The following is a 23,157-nucleotide window of genomic DNA, read 5'->3' as shown; positions in this document are numbered from 1 at the left end:
AGTTGATATGGTGATTTGGCTATGGGGGTGGCTCCAGGAATCAAGTAAATGCGAAACTCGACTTGGCACATGGGTGGTACTCCCGAAGGGTCTTCTGTAAATACATCGGGAAAGTTACAGACTTTTGGGATATTCTTGATGTCTTTCACTTACTGGCTCTTATCAACAATGTGGGTTAAGAAGGCATTGTACTCTTTACGTAAGTACTTTTGAGCCTTGATGCAAGAGATGATTTGGAGGTTCGTGTTGGCGAACAACCTTTTCGTAACACAATATATGGGCATGGTAAGGACTTAACCAGTCCATGCCAATGATAATGTCAAAGCTTCTTATTGTAACTAACATTAGGTTGATTTGGAAGGAATGGTTGTTTAGGGTTAGAGATCATCCTATGTATATGTTATTTCTACGCTAAATGTTTCATTAAGTGTTTTGGGTTTTCGCTTAAGGTGATGTTCAAATTTATGGCTCTTGAAACTTATCTCCGGTAATCACAGTGGAGTCCTTCATTTCCACCCCATGCCCTATTGCCAAAACCCTTCCCACTCTACCAATTTTGTTCTTTTCCTTTGGGCACTCCCTCTTGAAATGCCCCGTCTCACAACATCTATAGCATACATCACTCACTGCTACATTAGTGGCTTGGGTGGTTTGTTGCACTGGCGCCCTATAGAAATGGGTGGTGTGCCCGTTCTTGTTGCATTTGTTGCAGTGCATCTCTTAGCATGCTCCATTGTGATGGAAGGTGCACTTGTTGCATTTTGGCTAAGTCCCAACATATTATTTAGTGGGTGTTGGGGCAGTAGGGACGGTGGCGGCATGAACAACCACAGTTTATTGCCTCTTGACAGGCTCTTGAGTGGGTTGTCCCTTTTTCTTATTTCTAATCTTATTCTTGTTGTCTCCCCTTTTTAGTTGTTCGGACGTAGAACTATAATACCCTGGCGGACTACCTGGTCGACAAGAGTTTGTGGCAAATGCTTGGCACTGTCGTAGGTGCTTAGGTTAGCGGATATAACCATTCCTAGAATCTGAGGTGATAGTCCCCAGACGTAGCATTCTATTTTCTTGGCTTCTGGGGTGACCATCCCGAAGCACAGAGTTGCCAAGTTGTTAAACCGGGTGGTGTAAGTGGCAATATTAGAGCCCGTCATGGTGTGCTCCCAGAACTCTTGTTCCATTTTCAACATTTCGCTTCTTGGCAGTACTCCCCCAGTATCATGATTTTCAGGTCCTCCCAACTCATGGAGTTGGCCACAACAAGGGTCAGTGTTTTAAAATGGCCAATCCACCGTGATAAGGCTGAGTCCGCGAAGGTACAAGCTGTGTATTTGACCTTGTATTCATCTGGGCATGAACCAATTTCGAATACGGACTTGGTTTTCTCAAACCATCTTGTCAATGTGACGACACCATCGTCGTCATGATAGGTTCTGGGCTTGCAGCTCATGAATTCTTTGTAGGAGCATATTCACTGGTGACCTTGGCTTTTGCCAAGATTAGAACTGCTGGTCCCATTCCCGTTCCTATTGCCATTTCCATTCCCGCTCCCATTCGTGTCGTTACTGCTGATTTGTGCCATGGCGTCCGTCACTGTGGCTTGGAAAACGGAGGAGTACATCTATAGAGGTAGTGGTGGTGGGGTTTTTGATGTTTTGTCGACACATCTGTTGGTTCTTCATGGTGGCATCCTTTTACCATAAAGTTTCAAAGGTGGAATGAGAGCAAGTCTTCGATAATGGTCATGAATCGGGCATTATCGAAATGGAATGTCTCAGTTATGTAGGCATTATACACGCCTTTATTGTAACTCGTAAGCAATTCACAAATAGAATTTGATTACTGTAGGTAAACAATTATATAACGATTTATGAATTTAATAGCAATACCCAATGAAATAAAATGCATGCCAATTTCATTGATAACATATATTAGTCCAAGGTTTTGGAATAGATTGACCTTTAAGAAGGTATTAAAAAAACAAAAATTTTGACAGCATAACGACCCCTTGAGTAGTGTAATCACTTATTCGTAGGGTCGAACCTACGCACGAGAAGGAGTAGCACCAACGCTTACTCGTAAACCCTAGCCTATAACAGAAAGGTGAGTAGTATAAGCTTTACTCGCGGTGTGTGGTCTCCTGTGGTCCATAGAATGTAGTCATGAAAGTCTGCATTTCCTCCGCTCGGTGCTCGGCCTTGATCACCCTCTCCTCAAGGACAGTGTGTCTCTCTCTGTACTCCCTGGTCTCAGCTCATGCGGTCGTGAGATCCTCCTAAAGACCATCAATGATCTCGCGGGTCTGGTGGTGCTCCTCATCTAATCGTCGGAACTGGGTGGCAGTGACCTCGGCGGTGGTGCCTATATCCAAGATGTGGCTAGAGGATGCCCTCGCCTACTCGCCAAGGCGCATGATCTGATGAATCATGACAGGGAGAGCCCTGTCTGCTGGACCTCCGTAGATGAGGTCGTAGAAACCTTGCTCCATGCTATAAGGAGAGCGCTCGTACTGTTGACGGCTCCACGTCTATAATTCCTCTACCCACTGTGGTGTCGGGCCCTAGACACCTAGTCCGGGTGTTGGATCGTGGACGTCGTAGGGTGGATCATAGACCTCGTACTCTGCGTCAGAGTTCTCCTCGTCGTCCTCCTCCTCTGGGTCCTCCTTAATCCAACTGCCATTTCCCTGGTTGGGAAAGTAAGAGTCTCCCGGAAAATGAAAATTTGTCATGTCGACTGTGCAAGGATATATATATATATATATATATATATATATATATATATATATATATATATATTCATTGATTATAAAAAATCCTACAAGTGATTTGTTTCATCACATAAATATAAGCCCAGAAAATTAAATACTTGTCATATTTTGTTCAATATGCTAGGAATAATACTAATTATCCAAATTAATTTAAATATAAACTTGAAAAGAAAATATTAATTAAAATAAGATGAAATACATAATAGAATTACAAAAGCTTAAAAACTTAAAAACACTATCTATCTATCTATATATATATATATATATATATATATATATATATATATATATATATATATATATATATATATATATATAGAGAGAGAGAGAGAGAGAAAATGATGAAAAAAAAAAGAAATGTATAATGAAGGGTATTATTTGAATTTCTAAAAAAATTCTGGAAAGGAAATAAAAATAGAGAAAAGGAAGAAAAGAAGAGAGAGAGAGAGTGGTGCGGTCAAAATGTGTTGTAGTTGGATTGACTGCGATTCAAACCACATGGTGGGGATGGTGTTGACTGCAGCTTACATGGCAAACTGTGGGTATCACCCACTCCCTCAAGTCTTATGAATCCATAATCGAATCGACAACGACACATCGACCTTGTGAGTCGACATAAAGAATTAATGAAATGAATTGTATGCGGCTTTCCATCTAGCTATGCTCTCTCTTACGGTCACAATCTATTTTCTGGCTTCTAACCGTCATTTCTCTTAGATTCTCGCATTCTCCTTATCCTTTGGACTTTGGATTCTTTGTGCTGATTTCAAATCCTTGTGATTTGCGTGATATCATATAAGAACTTAAGAGGGTATAATTTTTCGTTTCAGAAAGCTTATAAGTTTATGTATCAGATTTTTTTTCTGATATTTTTTTTTCTGATTTTTGCATCTCATTCTATGTTATATCAGATTTTTGTTTCTCAGACTTATGAACTCGATTTATTCAGAAAAATTTGATAATCAAGAAACATAATTTATGTTTCTAGATATTTTTATGTAATTGTATAATCAGAAATTTTATGTGTCAATTTTTCTACTGTTTTGCTTTTGAATTTATTCTTTCAGACTTTATATTCCAATTTTTCTACTGGTTTTATCTTACTGCCAGCATTTGTAGGTGCATCTCTACAACTGTTGAGAGAAGTTTAGAGAAGTTAGAAGAAGTTTTAGCTAAAGAAATACCTTAGGTCAATAGGCATCTATAGAAAAAAGTGTATAGTAATTAGTTAAGGTGAATATTATATATAGATGTATAGAGAAAGATATTGGTAATATTATTTATAGAGAAACAAATGTTAGATAAAATTGATATTTTTAGTTTTGTATGTAAAAAAGCTAGAATTTTATTGTTTTTTGTAAATATGGCGACTATATTTGTGTGTTTGATGATATTATTGATTATTATTATAGATGGTATTTTTTTTTTCAAATTTTTGTTCTATTTGGCATTAAGATATTTGTGACATTGGGGGTCTTTTTTCCTTCTCACCCGGCCAATGTATGTTTGGACTAGCGGTGAATACAATCCACTTGACTTCCTTATAAAACATGCAAATTTTTCTCAATATCCCAAAGAGTCACTCAAAACACCCCCTAGATCTCTTTTACTATTACTTCTGTGACATTCAGACCAACATATTATATATCTTTTCAATTGTAACAAAAAAAAAAAAACAATATTTTAGGGTCTCTATTTACGTATCAAAATTCACTTCCCTATTTGATTTTTATAATGTGATACTTTTATAATGTTATACATAACAGCATCGACTTATGTTCCTTGACTTAGCTTTTGATGATGCGGAACCTATCTTCAATCTTCTTTGTATATGCATTTACAAACTGAAAAACAACAACAAATTAAGTAAAATAAACAATTTTCCATGTTCAATTATGACAGTATAAACATATACAATCTAAGTTGGAGAACATGGTTTCAGTAAATACCTCAAAATTCAACTGTGTCTTTATTGCATGCACTCTCGCATATCCAAATTCACTTATTCTTGATAAGCTCCAACTACCAGGCTAAAATCAACGACATAGTTATATCAGTATATAATTTTCTTTAAACACATAACTTAAATTAGTAAAACTCACTTTAGGAGGGAATCCATCTAGTCTGAATCCAGCCATTCCAATAATCGTATGAACTGGTGCTTGATAATTACTATTGTCATATGTATCTACTCCATCAGCACCCTTCTTCGGCATTGCTAAACATTTACTTTTATACACTGCACATGTTCTTTCATAGTTATGGACATGTCCAAACATAACCAAATCCACCTTGTTTGCAACTAACAAGGGTTCAACTGCTAGAAGAAATCTAATGTCAACACTTCCACAGCTAGAATACATTGGCCTATGCCTGTAATTAATAGCAACCACAAGAATTTAATTAAGTAACATTCCATGAAAATGGTTTTATTTTAACTCCATTTCATTTCATTCATAGTTTCATATGTATGATTCTAGGGGTGGCAAATCGTGCTATCGTTTCGTGTTTCTGTCTGACACAATAAGATTTTATGTAACACGAACACGACACGACACGATATCTTGTTTTTTTTAACTAACACGAAAACGAACGAATTAAAAAACGACAAACACGACACGACACGAAAAATATATCATATAATAAAAACTAGTTTATTTAATGAATACTTTATCACATATAACACCAAAAACACGACAAACACAAAAAAACATGATAAAGAACTGCTAAATCGTGTCAATTTCGTGTCGAATTTTGAACACGAACACGACACGACACAACATCGTGTTTTTTTACAATTAACACGAACACGAATTCAAATTTCAGTTTCGTTCCAATTTCGTTTCGTGTCGTGTCATAAATTGCCACCCCTATATGATTGTATCTTACCCTGTGAATATCAGCCATGGTGTTCTTGATCGATCCACAGAAGCCATGTCACGGCTCATCCATTGATACTGTTCATTGTGACATATATGAGTCAATTATTAAAAGTCGAATGATTTTTTTTTTTTTGGATTTACAATGTGATTGAATTATATATACCTGTTCAGAGTTTTTTGACCAATCATGTTCGGTTGAAATAACTACAAAATGCACACTTCCTTGTTCAATTGAATACCATGGTTTATCTTTTGCTGGTGTTGGCATTGGGAAATAGCTTTCATAAGGCACACCACATTCTCCTCCTGAATCTGGTGTTATGTATAATGAGCCTGAACTCACATAGTCCCTAATTGTTTTCCAACTTTGTTAGTTTTACTATCGTACTTATTGTAAAGGGATGATAGAACCCTTTTACATGATCCTCATTCTTTAGACTAATAATTACGTATGTTTATTTCATTTTTTGTTTTTGTTTTCTTGATTGTTGTAGAATTTAGTATTACTTCATTAAGGGCAAGGAGAATTATATGTGTGAGTTGTGCAGTTTAACCACTAATATTGTATTCTTTCAATTAAAACATTTTTCGAAATGAACCATTTTGACATGAGTTTTAACTTTTAACTATAATTTTGTGATGTAGGTTTCACCATTAGTTTTCCAAGTTAACCATTTAAATTTTCTAATCAAACCATAAAAGTATAAAATATTTTTTCAAATTAATCATTTTTGATATGAGTCGTTTTGCCAATAATTTTTCAGATTAAGATTTGACATGTTATATCATGTCAAAATGAAAATTGGAAATAATGTTTGAAACCATCTCTTTTTGATAGTAAATATATTAGTTTTCACCAGTAATATTCTAAAGGTTGACTGTCATAATGGTTTACAAACTTTTTTTTAACACAAAAACTATTGTTTTAAAAAAAGTACTATCATAAGATAAGATGAAACTTCAACTTTTTGTTCATAAAATACCCTTATTAATATGGATTTTAATAGTATTTTATGAACAAAGCGTTCGATTTTGCTTACATTCTGATTTTATTTTTATAAATCAATGATGTTTTGTTAAAAAAAAAAAACAAGTATTTCATTTCCAATTTATGAGGTTAACCTTATCCGAAATATCCAATTTGAAAGGCTATACCAAGTCGAAATAGTTAATTTGTAAAAAATGTCTAAAACTTTTATAGTTTGATTGGAAAAAATAAAGTGCATTCCGTTAAATGGCAAGATTTCCCAATTAAATAATTGTTTGTTTGCAATTTTCCTTTCCATTATTATGGAATTTAAGCAAGAATTTTAATCTTGTAATGTCTAGTTATATGATCATACCTTTCATGGTTTCCAATTGCAGTCATGTAAGAAACTTGTGAAGCCACAGGTGTAATAAGGTGAAGGAAGAAATCCCACTCCACTAGAAAACCTGTTGCATAACTTATATCCCCAATATGGAATATGGAATCCACATTTCCTGATGATATTTCATTAGCCATGGCTTGAGTCACAGCTATTGACCCGGGCTATATACATATTTATCAATAACAATATATTTAAAACAAGATTCATAACTTTAGAGAATAATAGTTTTTTTGAATAATCAAGTTGTTGCAATCCAAATGAGTTTTACCTGAATATAGTGTTCAATTGAAGCGTCTCTAGGGGCCTTTCCCATATCTCCAAATGCAAGGAATTTGAGTTCATTTGATCCTCCACTTGGTGGAGTTTTGAAGTTAATTTTAGCACTCCAACCAGCCGAATTGCTGGAAGATTATTAAAAAAACGAAAATGTTAAATATATGAGCCACATACATCCATCTCTTGTTTTCACATTGCATCGGTTTTCTTTTACGAATTCGAGTTTATATAGAAATTAATAATCAGAAAACTATAGGGTATAACAACGTGCTTTACTAGTTTTACCAATATAAACAATATATAGTAGTATACATGCATTTTTTTTACCAAGAAGATGATATTAATTGCAGTTTTTTTACGAATAATAGCAATATGGAACTCATGATAGCATGTAATTACATTTTCTTTACATATAAAAGCAATGTAGTTACAATTTTTTACTCATAATGGCAATGTACTACAAATTCTTTAATGATAACATTTGAAGTATAATGCTTGATATTGGTAGCAAAATGAAAGTAAATTGCTATTATAGGTAAAAATAAAGTACTTTCTTAGTATTGGTAAAATAAATACAACTACATTGCTAGTATGGGTAAAAATAAAGTATTTTTCCTACATAGGTAGCAAGTGAAAAGTGTGTTGTTATTCTCCACAATTTGCTATATAAAAATTGATATAATATTAGTTTACCTTCCATATCTGTAGGAGAAACGTGTAGAAGGCTTTAATCCAGTCATCACCGCAGAATGAATGTATCCTGGATCATGCCAACCAAAATCTACTGCAGGGCTTGGTAATGCCGAAGCTTCATATTTTCAAGACATGAAAAGAAATTTGGAGTAATTTAGTTTTAATTGATAACAAGTAATCAAATATGATGACACATATGTACTTGTTAGAAAACCAAAATACTAAGATTTCAAATCTATTGTCTCAAAATTAGGATACAAGAAATTAAAATCAGATTGAACGATAATTGGTGGTCGTGGATAAAGATAAAAGTGACATTAAATCATAATGATTAATGAAACATAGATAATAAAATTAAATATAAGAACTCACTGCACATGCTATCTTGAGAAAATGTAGTAACGCGTGAAGTTTGTGATTTCCCATTCGCGTATTGAACTTGTTGAGGGTTCTTGTCTCCACTCACCCATGTTAATCTCATCTGGACATGAGAACATCGGTTTTTAATATGAATCATTACTTTAACAGAATATTTCATAGAATAGCAACATACTTTACTTTCTCTACTAGAGAAATGTACATTATTTTTTTATACATACTAGCAACGTAATTACATTTCTTTTTTAGATACCACTAATTTACTTTAACTTTAACCTAAAATAACAATTTACTTGCGTTTTCTACTTGTTACATATTCATGTTATATGTAAAGAAATGGAAGTACATTGCTATTATTAGTAAAAAAAATTGTAAGCATACTGATTTTATGTGTAAGGAAATTATAATTGCATCTTTATTATATTACTTACATATTGTTATATTTCATGGTGAGAAAATGTAATATGAAGCTATTATGGGAAAATATAACATAAATAGAAGCATATTGCTATTATGTCTAAAAAGTAAAGTAGATTGTTGATATTGGTCAAAAAGAGTAATTTATGTTGTTATTTCTTGAAAACTACATAAAGTAGATTGAACTATAGGTGCTTACTGAAGTCCCTGTGGAATCAACACTAGAGAGATGCCCATATAATGGTTTCTTTGGATTTGAAAACTTGAGAAGTTCAGATATTGCTAAAACACAAGGTGTTTGAAATCCAGCACCAAAGAAGACAAATTGAATGTCAGTTCTAATGTTGATAACATGAAATGTGATTGAGGCACTACATGTTGTCACCAGACACTTTCCCTTTTGATCATATTTTTTACATTCCTTCTTCTGGCATCCGATATAACCTGGATCATTGCTTACAAATTGTGCCTGCATTTTATTTAAAATTTAATTAACTTTAATTTTCAAGTACATCTAAAACGGTTGGCAATGCCTTAATTACTTTTTGCATAAACTTTTTGTTCGAAATCATTTTTATAAGACAATATATAGATGGTACTAAATAGGACAATATTTTCAAGTCCAGGGACCATATCTGTCAATAGGGAAAAGATGTTGAAGTTGATTATATGTAGATACGCATCATTAGAGTATAGGTTCAAAATTTTGTTTTCTTCTTTGTCTTCTCTCATTGTACTTCTATCTAACAATTAAGAAATAAAAAATAACCTCAATTCTTGGCTAGTGTTCATTAAGTGTTGTTAATTTCTTAAGATCTTTATAATTTACATCATGCACCTCACTTTCATGATCATAATATGTCCAAATCACCATAAATATTAACCCAAAACATGAGAATTTCAATAACCACTGAAACATATACCACTAAATGCCACCTGGCACTGTAGAATATGTTCTTGACGCATGCAGTGGATAAATGAATTTTGAATCTGACACACAAAGTTAAACTTAACCCCTAACTAGCTACACACTTTTATATAAACGGGTGGAGATAAGTGGGAAAAGCTTTTATTTCAACTTCTGAGGGATTGATAGCGTGAGCATTAAGAATACCAACTTTATGCACTTTTGCTCATCTTTATCATTTTTTTTTTCAACTTATCCTCCACTTTTCCACCAAACGCACTAGGCAACCTAACACTTCATGACATAGTACTCTTTATAATCACATGCCCACCAAAGACACTTGTAGAAAGGAATAAGTTCACACAGAACTCTTACAAGTGTTTGCTTCTACTCATCACATGTGGTTCGATTTGCAATATTCACATTCATGTTGTTAGCTGATATTCAATGAAAAGCAACTCCGGTGTATAAAGCATCCATGTGTAGTGAGGGTCCCCACTAAAAGGGTTAAATGTAGCCAAACCGTATCCTTTATTTTATTTTATTCGGGTACTTAAACACATGACCTCAAAGTCAGACGCAACTATGTAATAAAGTTATTTACATGTGGAATTTAAAAATTCAATTTACTTCGAAAAAGAAGCTAGGATCATTTTTAATTTTGTTATAGGTGCACTTTTTTTGGTTAAATTAATTGACAAATGAATAGGAACAAGTCAAAGAAACTAGCTTTTGTTTTTATATTAATCATTATGAACACGATTTGCCTTTTTTTTTTTTTTTTTTAAATAATAGGGAGGCGATATTTTATTGATGATACTAGTCAAATATGCCTTTGATTTAAAAAAAAAAAAAAAAATCCAAGATGTATATATAGTATTAATAATTTATAATTTGTAACTCAAACTTTGCACCTTTAGGTTATGATAAATATAGTGCCACCATTTGATCAAGCTTGACTTCCTTTTTTTCCTAATATAATATAATATTACACAAGACTTCCTTTTTTCGTATAGGCCATCGGATATTTGATGCGATTGTACTGTTGGATTTTCCGGATAAAAAAACTAACCCCATGACTCAACTATATTAGCAATGAATGAGCTCCTATACACAAATGAAGATAAGAGATAAGAAATACATCCCCATGCTATTCTGAGGGCGGAACATAGCCGAAAATTGAAAGTTTGAAACCCCCAATACATCTACTCCTATCGTCTTTGGTAAATGGTATGTGTAACTTTTATTACCCTCCTTTTATTGTTTTCCTTTATTTACTTGTTATAGGAGTTGATCTAAACTAAACACTTCAACCTCATTGAATCGTAAGAACTAGAGTGGCCGGAGGGAAACACGCATGTGTGGATCTTAAAGGGGTATCACTTCTCGTGGGATTGAGGCTCGAGGTTTCACAGCGGGACAGACTACTTTAAAAACTACTACAAGGAAAGTTACCAAACATGAGAAATTATGCATCGAAAATCAACACGTGTTGATATTATTTGCATTTGATACGTTTTGTTTCCTCGCGTTGGATGCGGTAGATCTTCTTAATAGAGTACAACAGATCATTCATAGCAATACTACATCCCCTAGATCTATGGATGTGGTCTTTAAAAGAATTAGTTTTATCATACACAAATGCTTAGACCATCTCTAACCCATCTCTATTTTTTCTCCCATAAATGGAGTAAAAAATGGAGTAAAAACAGTGTTTCATCTCCAACCCTACCCCATTTTCTATCCCATTTTTTACCTCAAAAAGTATATTTTTGGAATATTCCATTTTTATAACTTATATATATTGTCAAATACACCATCTACTAATTAAACTCTATATTTATGATTAATTAATATAAATTAGTATACAACATGATATTATAAATATTAAATATTGAATTTAAATTATAATTAGTAGATGAAATAAACTAGAAATGTATAAAATAAAAATGAGAAGGATTAAAATTGACAATCAAACTTCACCTCCATTTTTGGAGATATGAATAGTATTCTCTCATATATGGGGGAATATTATTCATATCTCCAAAAATGGAGGTGGAAATGGGGTAGGGCTGGAGAAGAATGAGAGGAGAAATAGGTGAAGAAATGAAATATGGGGGTGAGTTGGAGATGCTCTTAGCGACACAATTTGTTGCGCGTTTGACATCTTATTCATTATTTGATGATAATTAAATTAAAATATATTTTGAATTTGAAGAGTCGTAAAAAAAATACTCATATATATATATATATATATATATATATATATATATATATATATATATATATATATATATATATATATATATATATATATATATATATATATATATATATATAACTGTATGTTAAAACAATAATTAATTAATGAAAAGGACCGAGGATATTTCCAATAGTTAATCTATTAACTAAACAATTAAAATATGTTTAACGAGTTTTGGAGGCTTTTAGAAACTTTTAACTTATAAATTTAAGGGAAAAAAAAAGATGAACTAAGCAAAAGATTTTAACTTTTAACTTTTAGGTTATTATGTTTTATGTCATTTTATACATCTCAAAATATTGCAAACTATTTTTTGCAAAACATTTTTACACAAATAAAAAAATATAGTATTTGGCTTTCAGATATCAGTTATAGGTTATCGGATATAAGCTTTCAGTTATTTTTATCAAACGCATTCTTATTATCTCGTTTTTAATAAATAACTAATTTATCTTAATCTAACACCCATCTTATTTGTCTTCTTTAAGAACACTTAAATAGTTATAAAAACAGAAGACATCATTGAAAATACTCCAGAGCAATAGTTCAAAATTTGATATAGTATTTCCATAACCATGTATAGTTTTATAAGTCGTTACAATTACTCTCCCAACAAAACCAATAACTTTTTCAAATAACAAAAACTTTAGAACAAACTACAATTACAGGTTATCTGGCTTAGAAAAAAGTCCTAGTATTTGGTGATGTGCATATTGATTTCCTTTTATAATACAACAATACAAGTAAATAAGGAAATACAAAACAAATTTTCCTAAGTTATGCCGTATTAGATTTGAGAAAAGTCAATGTATTGGATGATGTGTATATAGATCTTCTTTATAATACAACTATACAAGTGATTTTATCTTTCACAAATTAATTGTCAATTTTTGATTTTTAAAGTCTTTTTTCTTTAACTTTGATTTTAAATATTTTTATTTTTATTATATATCACTTGATGAAACATATAACAATGAAAATACATTTAAAATACAATTTATTAATATATTTTTTTTTATCATGTTTTATCTATCAAAAAGAAATATATTTAAGATCAATATTGAAAAATAAATATTTCAAAAGTCAAATGTGTGAGATATTAATAAAAAAATACAAACAAACATTGTTGAGTTATATAGGATTTACAAAAAGGCTCTATCATAGGTACTTCTGTCTTTAGGAGTGTAACCTCAAAATCAACTACTAAGAACTTGTTTGAAAAAAGTAAATACTAGTTGGAAGTTAAAAAAATTATTTATATAAAAATGTTTTTGGAAAAAATGGTTGATAGCTTTTAAATGTGTAAAATGAAACAAAAAGCAAAAGTTAAAAGCTTTCAAAAACTATTTGAAATAGATTTTGGATTATCATATTTTTGTTTAAAATAAAAGTTAAACAAACACCAAGTATTATGATGTCGCAATTATCTTCAATCGTTACTAAAGTTGTTTTTCTTTCATTATGAATGTTAAGTTGCCAAAAGTCAACGATCCAATAAGTGGTGAGTTTATAATAAAAAATTGCATGGTTCCTTAAGCAAATGAAGTCAGTAAAAATTGAATGGTCAACATTACTTGTAGTGGGTGGATTCAATCCGAGCCGGTAAAAACATCTAATTTGCAAAAAAAAAAAAAAAAAAAAAAAAAAGTCAATTTGCAACCTGGTTCAACCGGAACAAGCAAACCTGTAAAACCAATAAAAACCAAGGTACTTGACCCCTAAAAGCAGAATTTGAAAAACCGGGTCTCATTTCTTTTTAAAATGCTCATTTACAACAACCGTTTCTACAAACTATCAATATGTGAGCAATTATGTTGCTTTTCAAGTTTCCCTATAACCTTTCATTAATTTTTTTTATAACACCAAACACTTACATTTTTTTTCTTTATATTTAACGAGGGATATGTTTTGATAAACATTAGTTCTGAAACTCATGTATTATATGAGTTAATTTAAAAAATAAAAAATTAAATATAAATGTCAAATTATTTGAAAACTTTAAATTTATAAGAAAATAAAAAAATAATGAATTATTATAACTGTTTTTTATCTTTTAAATTTAAACAAATAATTTAAAGAAATTAAAAAACCTAATAAGGTTTAATCTTTGAAAATTTAAAATTAAAAGTTAAGTTTATTAATGAAATTGATATCTATTTATTATTATATTTATTGTAATTAAAATATTATGTAGAATTTAAAAATATAGAAAAAGTTATAAAATAACATATGAAAAAAAAAAAACTAATTTGTAAATAATCACAAAAAAAAACATCTTGCAATTGAATAAGAATATAACCAATAACAAAAAATATATATTATTTATTAGAAAGGATTAACCATTTGCTTATCTTTTTCTATCTTTAATAAGAGATATGTTTTGATAACATTAACCATTTGCTTTGTAAATTTAAGTATAAACCATCTACTTTTTTTGATTCTTTATTTTGTCAAATACTATAAAGTGACTGTTTTCTTCAAGACAGGTTCTAAAAGTTTTTCTATATAAATATTAAATAAAGTTAAAAAATTAGATGGGTGCTCAAACCACGAATCCAATATATTTTGAAGCATACAACGTGACATCTCATGGCAAAGGATGAAAAACCTCCAACTACTTCATACGCAACTGCTTCTATTCATAATATCTTCTATGTCGTCACTTGAAAGTGTCGCAAACAAACCGTACGTGTACGCCTATATTTGGGACATGATATGCTACATAACAAAAATGTCCCCTTAATATATGTTATGATTAACTAGGAGTCATAATCTTAATGGGAAAACGAAGCCACAATAGCACGGAATTTTCCCGTCCACTCACGACAAAAATACTAAAACTTTGTTTATACATATGACCAAGTAAATATAATTAAATTTCTAAGTCTTTTTAAAAATAACTTTATCGTAAAAAAATAAAAAATAAAAAATAAAATAAAAATAAATGCTTGTTTAAAAAAGTATTATATATATATATATATATATATATATATATATATATATATATATATATATATATATATATATATATATATATATATATATATATATATACTGAAACAGAAAAAAAAAAGTATAATATTTGTTTTTGATGTGTAGTTTAAAATATATTGATTTAATATTTATTACATATTTGGAAAAAAAAGTTATATATAGATAAATCTATAAAGGTGAGATTGGATTGTATTAAAATCTTAAGATCCTAATTGAGATAATAAGATTTCACTACAAATTGTTTTCAAATAAATCCTACTGAGTTTGAGATTGTTTTTTACTTGTAGGATTCTAAAGTTATAAAAGCTTAAAATCATAAAACCTTAAGATCGAGATCAAGATCAAGATCATAATAACAATGACATAGATCATAGTATATATTTTATGGTTTTTAAGTGTTATAAGGTAAATAGCTAAATTTTATGAATCAAAGTGCCCTACAATTATTTCTACTCATCAGATGAGATGAAAATCTGTGTTAAAAATGAAAATAAAATAAAAGAAAAAATTAACGGATTTCACATATTATATTTTGTGTAAGAGGATGAATAAAAATCAAATGTAAAATGATATTTGAAATTTTCATTTTAATATGCCTGAGAAGGGCCTTTCGTATGGCATATTTACTTTTTGCAGCGACATATGCCACTAACCTACGACAGTCATTAATTCGTTATTTAATAGTTTACTGTTGACTATTTTATATTACATCATTACATTATTGCGGTGTGTATTATATTAATTATTTATATTACATCTATCGTTATTTAATTCGTTATTGTTACATTGTTAACTAGAAAATACACAAACTATAGTTAAATTAAAATCAAAATTACAAATTCTCCATTACCTGTTTAACATTATTACTGGATTATTAAACAAAATAAATATTTTTTTCTTTACAAAATATAGTAATAATTTTTTATAGTAGTTAGAAATTAATATTACCAATTTAGTAGAAATTGTTAACACGGGAATTAAAACCTAGGACTTCATATCTAAGAGACAAATCTTCTATCAATTTGGATAATTCCACAATAACAAGAGAGTAAGAACATAATTAAAAGATAATTTCTTATTACTTACATTAATAACAACTTTTTATTAATTAAATGACAACTTACTACATTACTGTTTTTAGCGCAAATCATAATTGTCGAAGATGTAATGCGAGTAAAAACCACTTTTTTCAAATATATATGTATGTAACGGCAGTGGTGTGAATGATAAATGTAAAACGGACACTAATTAATTAAAAAAAAAATTGCATTGATTGATAATTAGAAGACTTATACCTTCACTGGATAATGGCAGAGAAGCGGTTGTGCACTCAAATCACCCGTCTGCTGATAAAGAATAACGTTTTGAGGACAAGCGTTGATGCTGCATGACATTTTAATTAATAACCCAATTATTTATTCAAATTAACCATAATTACACAAACATCTACTTACAATCTTACATCTTACATACAATAAAAATATATATAAACTTACTTAGCATTTGAAGGTGTTATCATACCAACCCAATCACTTTTGGAAGGAAGCAACACACCACTAACAGTCACTGTGATCATCTGGTCATCTAAAAGTTCAGATTTTGAGTTGACTTGTATTTTCCGATATGGGTTTTTTCCCAAACAAGCTCCAAGTTTTCTTCTATTTACAAGTCGAAAATCTGATATTGCAGTATAGTTCTGAAACCCATCCATGGAGTCCAATAGCTTCGTGTGCGATAAAGGAGAAACTGAAGAAGATGATGCATGATGTAACAAAGAAATGGAAAAAGATAAGAAAAATGTAAACCACATGGTAGAATGGAGTGGAGTCGTGATAAAAATAGGAATTAAACAGTTGGAGGGGAATTTATGGGCATTGTAGCATGTAGATCCTAAAAGTATGGTTGCAAGTCCTTTTATAATAGCTTAGTGTAAACTAAGATGGCGTCTACAAGTCAATTTTCTTAGGGTGCTTCACCCAAAGGCAAACGTGCAATCAATAATGAATGGATAAATTTAAAATAAAATAAATAATGACAAAAAACATTAGTTGTTTTTAGTAAGTATTGACAAATGCCGAATGAAAGCATATTGGAGAATTGCGTAGAGGATTGCAAAAATAATAATTGATGCAGGATGAGTGTATTTTTGGTAGATATATCGGAATCAATATACATTCAAAATAAGACTAAAACAATTAAAATTTAGGACAAATTACACAAATGGTTAATGGTCCGTATGTTGTTGTTTATTAAATGTTTTTGTTTAGAATTTGGTCCCTAACCAATGTAAAAAGCATGGTTCTATAAAGCGCCATGGCGCGCCTTAAGGCGCGCCATGCGCAAGGCGTGGTGTAGCCGTTACGAAAACGTCTAAGGCGTGTTTGTTAAGCTTGGCGCCCAAATAACGTGTCAAGGCATGCCTTTTCGCGTTATGGCACGAGTTTTTGTCAAGGCGCGGATTTTTTTAATTTTTTTTTTGTTTTTTTTTTTCTGCTTTTTTTGTCGGGCCTAAAATAATTGAGTTTTTGTTAACTTTTTTATATTAAATATTAATATAACACTTCTAAAAACTTCGTATATTTGATACAATTCAATAATTATATGATTTATCTCTTTTAATGTATATAAAATAGTCACGCCTTGAAAAACGTCATGGCTCGCCAAGGTTTAACATAACTTAACTTTCACCTCGCCGCCAAGTCACGCCTTACGTTTTTTAGAACCTTGGTAAAAAGAGTGATTTAGCTTACCTTTTTCTTATATATATATATATATATATATATATATATATATATATATATATATATATATATATATATATATATATATATATATATATATACATAAAAAGTTAGGTTCAAATATTTCTCACATCTATAATATATATTAAAATTCACAATTAAAAATTTAGTAAACAGTTAAATTATTATTTAATCAAATAAACATAAATATTAAATGATTTTCATAATTATATGTATATTAAATAATTTCCATAATTGTAATTCCTTTTTTATAGAAACTATTTAAATTCGTCATTAATATCAGCAATAATATTATTTTAGAATAAATTTGTATTTAGTTTTCCGTGCAACTTTGTTTTATTTTAAGTAGGTGAGTCCAATTAATTATAAAAGTTTATTGAATATTTATTAAAATCAATTTTCAATAAATAATCAATTGTATCAATTTATTGTTAGTATGAACCATAAGATCATATGTTAATTAGTAACATCATTTTAATATGACTCTTAGCATACAAGATCTTTCATAAATATATATTACAACCATTTTAAACAAATCAATACACACATTCACAAGATGCCCATGGCTAGTTAACATATATATATATATATATATATATATATATATATATATATATATATATATATATATATATATATATATATATATATATAACATCCCGAAATATCAAGAGTAGAGTTGAAGGGCTAAAAGAGTAAATTGGGAAAGAGTGACTTGGCGAGTCCATGTGCGGACTCGGTGAGTAGAGTCGCGACCTGGTCGCGTGTTAAGTGGCCGACTCGGCGAATCAGTGTAATGGACTCGATGAGTAGGCGCTGAGTGGAGAAAACCCTAATTCTCGGGGTTGAGCCTTATATAAAGTGATGGGTTTTAGCCATAAGAACTTTCCTATGTGCGCATGCAAAACCCTAATGCTTGGATCTAGGCTTTCTAATTAAACATGCTTTGAATCCAAGACTTCTAATGGCTAATTAGGTTAAATAACAACATTGAAACAGATCTAGAATCATACCTTTGAATTCCTTGTTGATCTTGTTGTCTTGGAGCTTCTAGAGTCACAAATGTCACTCCTCTAATGGCTTACAAACACCAATAGCAAGCAAGATGATTTAGGAGAGAGGAGAGGGGAGGAATTCGGCCAGAGTGTCTCTACTTTTTATGGTGTGTCGAATTCCCTCACCCCTAAGGTCTATTTATACTTGTAGACTCCTTAAGGATTACAGCTTTAACCCTAATTGGATAACTTAGACTTTAAGTTGATCCATATCCTTTCCTTGATAACCCTATGGACGATTTTGGCTTATCCAAGCCCTAGAAATCGTCCATCCTATCTAGGATAAGGATTTATAGTCTAAAGTGTAACTATCAAACAATTGACAGTTTATACCCTCTTATTTAATTAATCTCTTTAAGTCACCAAATTAATTCCAATTAATTTATGACTTATATTAATCAAATAACCATATATTATTCCTTATAATATTTACTCTCTTTTAACAAATCATCCATCAAGTTGCTATGGTGAAGGCAACCCAAAAGGACCATGCACAACCGGATCAAGTACTTGCCCATTATAGTTGCAGCCTTAGACACTATTGCAACAGTCTCCCACTTGGATAAGTCTAGTAACTATACAAGTACAATTCGGTTTGCAATCGTAGCTCTCAAAGACGCTGTCAACTCTGATCTAATCAATCTTGTCCTTTAGATAAGGGATCGTACAGTCCTCTGTTAGATATCATGCTGACAATCCTATGGAATGGTTAGTCAAGCATTTGATTTCTCGATCTCCGATTTATTCGACATAGAACTTAATCAAACACATCAATTCAGTTCTGACCGGGCCCGACACATAAGTCAAATCAAATCATCGAGTGGCCAAGATATCTCTTCTACCCTCTTAGGATAAAATTTACAGATAAACTTCGACTTATATGCATTTACTTATTCATTAACCAACTATACACAACAATGCGTTTTATAACACCAAGTTACTGATGCGTTTTCGCATTATCAATGCACAATCAATTAACAAATAATAAACCATATATCTAGGTTTTAAGACTATATGATATTATCGTCTTGCGATCACCTTTTATATCGTATCCCATAAGGTGATTCCAGCAAGTGCGGGTTTATTCCAATGCTTAAAACCAGTTCATAAGCACTCATGAACGTTGCAGCAACCCTTGCTATGTCTAACACCATTTAGACATTCTACACACCAATTCATGACAATCTTCATTCATATCTACTCCCAAAATATGAACGATTGTGGACCATTTGAACAATTTCTATTATTCTTAATAACCTTAATTATTCTGGAAGTCAAAACATGCAAAGTGAAACAATAGTTAAACAATTAACATGTGATAGTAACTTTACTCATAAATAAAACTCCTTTATTTAATCATCAAATGTTAATTACATTTATCTATTATACGTTTCTAATACTATCTAATCTATACTAATATCATCCTTCAGCCCAATACTCCTAGTATGCTGCAAGTGCTTAACCCTACTCAGTCCCTTCGTAAGCGGATCTGCTGGGTTATCTTCTGATGATATCCTCTTCACTACGAGTTGTCCTTCTTCTACACGATGTCTAATGAAGTGATATTTTCTGTCGATATGTCGAGATCTACCATGATCCCTTGGTTCCTTGGTCAAGGCAACCGCACCTTCGTTATCACAGAAAATCTCCATGGGCTCCTTTATGGTCGGCACAACTCCAAGATCACCAATGAAGTTCTTTAGCCATATTGCCTCCTTCGACGCTTCGCTCACTGCGATGTACTCTGATTCGCACGTTGAATCAGCTACGGTTTACTGCTTGGAACTTTTCCATGTCACTGCTCCTCCATTTAGGGTAAAGACCCAGCCCGACTGCGAACGGTAGTTGTCCCTGTCGGTCTGAAAGCTAGCGTCACTATACCCTCGCACCTTCAAGTCATCACTCCCTCCAAGGACTAAGAACCATTCTTTCGTCCTCCGAAGGTACTTAAGGATGTTCTTCACCGCAATCCAATGTGCTTTGCCAGGGTTCCCTTGATATCTGCTAACCATGCTCAAAGCGAAGGCTACATCAGGGCGAGTACAAGTCATAGCGTACATGATTGAGCCAACTGCGGAAGCGTATGGTACTCGGCTCATTTCTGCTATATCAGCTTCGGTACTCGGACTTTGAGTCTTACTCAACTTGGCATTTCCTTGTATCGGTAATTCTCCCTTCTTTGAGTTTTCCATACTAAAACGTTTTAGTACCTTCTCTAAGTAAGTATTCTGACTAAGTCCAATTAGTCTCTTACTTCTTTCTCTTACTATCCTTATTCCCAAAATGTAAGAAGCCTCTCCGAGGTCCTTCATAGCGAAACACTTCCCGAGCCAGGACTTAACCTCCTGCAGAGTTGGGATGTCGTTCCCTATGAGTAATATGTCATCGACATATGAAACGAGAAAGCTTACTATACTCCCACTGGCTTTGACATATACACAAGATTCGTCTTCGCTTCGTACAAATCCAAACTCTTTGACTTTCTCATCGAAGCAAAGATTCCATCTGCGAGACGCTTGGTTAAGTCCATAAATGGACTTCTCAAGCTTACACACTCTATTCGGATGCTTCGGATCCACAAACCCCTCTGGCTGAGCCATGTAAACATCCTCAGCCAACTTTCCGTTAAGGAAAGCGGTCTTGACATCCATTTGCCAAATCTCATAATCATGAAATGCGGCAATTGCTAGCATCACTCTAATAGATTTAATCTTCGCAACTGGTGAGGAGGTCTCATCATAGTCAACTCCGGGAGTTTGAGTAAAGCCCTTCGCGACCAATCGCTCTTTATATGTGTGTACGTTCCCATCCACGTCGGTCTTCTTTTTGAAGATCCATTTGCACCCAACGGTCTTACGTTCGGGCACATAATCAACCAAATTCCAAACTTGGTTATCGTACATGGATTGGATCTCGCTATCCATTGCCTCTTTCCATTTCACAGACTCCGGGCCTGCCATGGCTTCCTTATAGCTATTAGGTTCATCAAGATTTACTAGTGTACCATCACTAATATACGTGTCCCCTTCGGTAGTAATATGAAAACCATAAAACTGGGGATGAACTCTAACTCTATCGGAACGTCTAAGAGATAAGGATTCGTCAATCGGTTCAACCGGAGTTTCCTCCTCGGGTTGAATGCCAGCGGTAGAGGATCCTTCATCTATCGACTCTTGAATCTCTTCAAGTTCAATTTGCCTCCCACTGTCTCCTTGGCTTATGAGTTCTCGCTCTCGGAAAACTCCTCTCCTCGCAACAAAAACAACATTGTCTTTCGGTCTATAGAAGAGATATCCAAAGGATGTTTGCGGGTAGCCGATGAAAATACATCGCTCACTTCTAGGTTCAAGCTTGTCGTGAGTATCTCGTCTTACGAAAGCCTCGCAACCCCAAACCTTGATATGTGTCAACGAGGGAGCTTTCCCTATCCACATTTCGTGAGGTGTTTTGGCAACCTTCTTAGTAGGGACTCGGTTAAGGATATGGGCGGTAGTCTCTAAGGCATACCCCCAAAAGAAGATAGGTAGTGAAGCACGAATCATCATAGAGCGAACCATATCCAATAAGGTTCGATTACGCCTTTCTGCCACACCATTCAACTGCGGTGTCCTAGGAGGAATCAATTGCGAAACTATTCCACACTCCTTGAGATAATCGTGGAATTCAAGACTTAGGTACTCTCCTCCTCGATCGGATCGAAGCATCTTGATTTTCCTGCCCAATTGATTCTCCACTTCATTCTTGAACTCTTTGAACTTTTCAAAGGTGTCTGACTTTTGCTTGATTAAGTAGATATACCCATATCTACTATAGTCATCGGTAAAAGTCACATAGAAGCGGTTCCCATCCTTCATGGTTGATCTAAAGGGTCCACATACATCGGTATGTATTAGGTCCAATAGCCCCTCACCCCTTTCACAAGTACTCGTGAAGGGTGACTTAGTCATCTTTCCAAGTAAACAAGACTCGCATGTGTCATCTTCCCTAAGGTCGAATGACTCCAACACTCCATCCTTTTGGAGTTGGGCTATGCGTTTCTTGTTGACATGTCCAAGACGACAATGCCACAAGGATGATTTATCCATACTAGTGGAAGAATCAATATTCAAAACATCATTTCCTAAGTTATCAACAATCATAACAGTTTCATATATTCCATTGCATGGTATAGCTTCAAAGTAAAAGACACCATTTAGATAAGCCAAAATAGAACCATTCTCATTATTAAAAGAAAATCTAAATCCTTGTCTATATAAACCATGAAATGAAATGATGTTTCTAGCCATTTCTGGCGAATAGCAACAATTGTTCAAATCTAAAACTAAACTATTCCTAAGCACTAAAGAATACACTCCAATCTTGGTCACAGGCGACGATCTTCTGTTCCCCA

At 32.4% G+C, this 23,157-nt stretch overlaps 1 protein-coding gene across 1 annotated transcript; it reads right to left on the bottom strand.

Annotated features, from left to right (window-relative positions):
- Nucleotides 1-4,313: 4,313 nt before the first annotated feature.
- LOC145010115 (putative inactive purple acid phosphatase 27) lies at nt 4,314-19,285 on the bottom strand. Its single transcript, XM_078968698.1, has 13 exons — nt 19,282-19,285; nt 16,447-16,840; nt 16,246-16,333; nt 8,986-9,255; nt 8,364-8,472; nt 7,992-8,106; nt 7,291-7,423; nt 6,996-7,183; nt 5,816-6,002; nt 5,660-5,727; nt 4,873-5,143; nt 4,720-4,800; nt 4,314-4,614 (listed from the first exon to the last, which is right to left on the bottom strand). Exons 1-13 carry the CDS (start codon nt 19,283-19,285, stop codon nt 4,558-4,560), a joined length of 1,965 nt encoding a protein of 654 aa, XP_078824824.1. The 3' UTR covers nt 4,314-4,557.
- Between the last annotated feature and the right edge of the window lie 3,872 nt (nt 19,286-23,157).

Source organism: Lactuca saligna, chromosome 1 (genome assembly GCF_052625555.1).
Source record: "Lactuca saligna cultivar CGN05327 chromosome 1, ASM5262555v1, whole genome shotgun sequence".
Taxonomy (NCBI): domain Eukaryota; kingdom Viridiplantae; phylum Streptophyta; class Magnoliopsida; order Asterales; family Asteraceae; genus Lactuca; species Lactuca saligna.
Note: the sequence above shows the minus strand (reverse complement) of the source record. Positions and strands in the feature narration are given on the sequence as shown.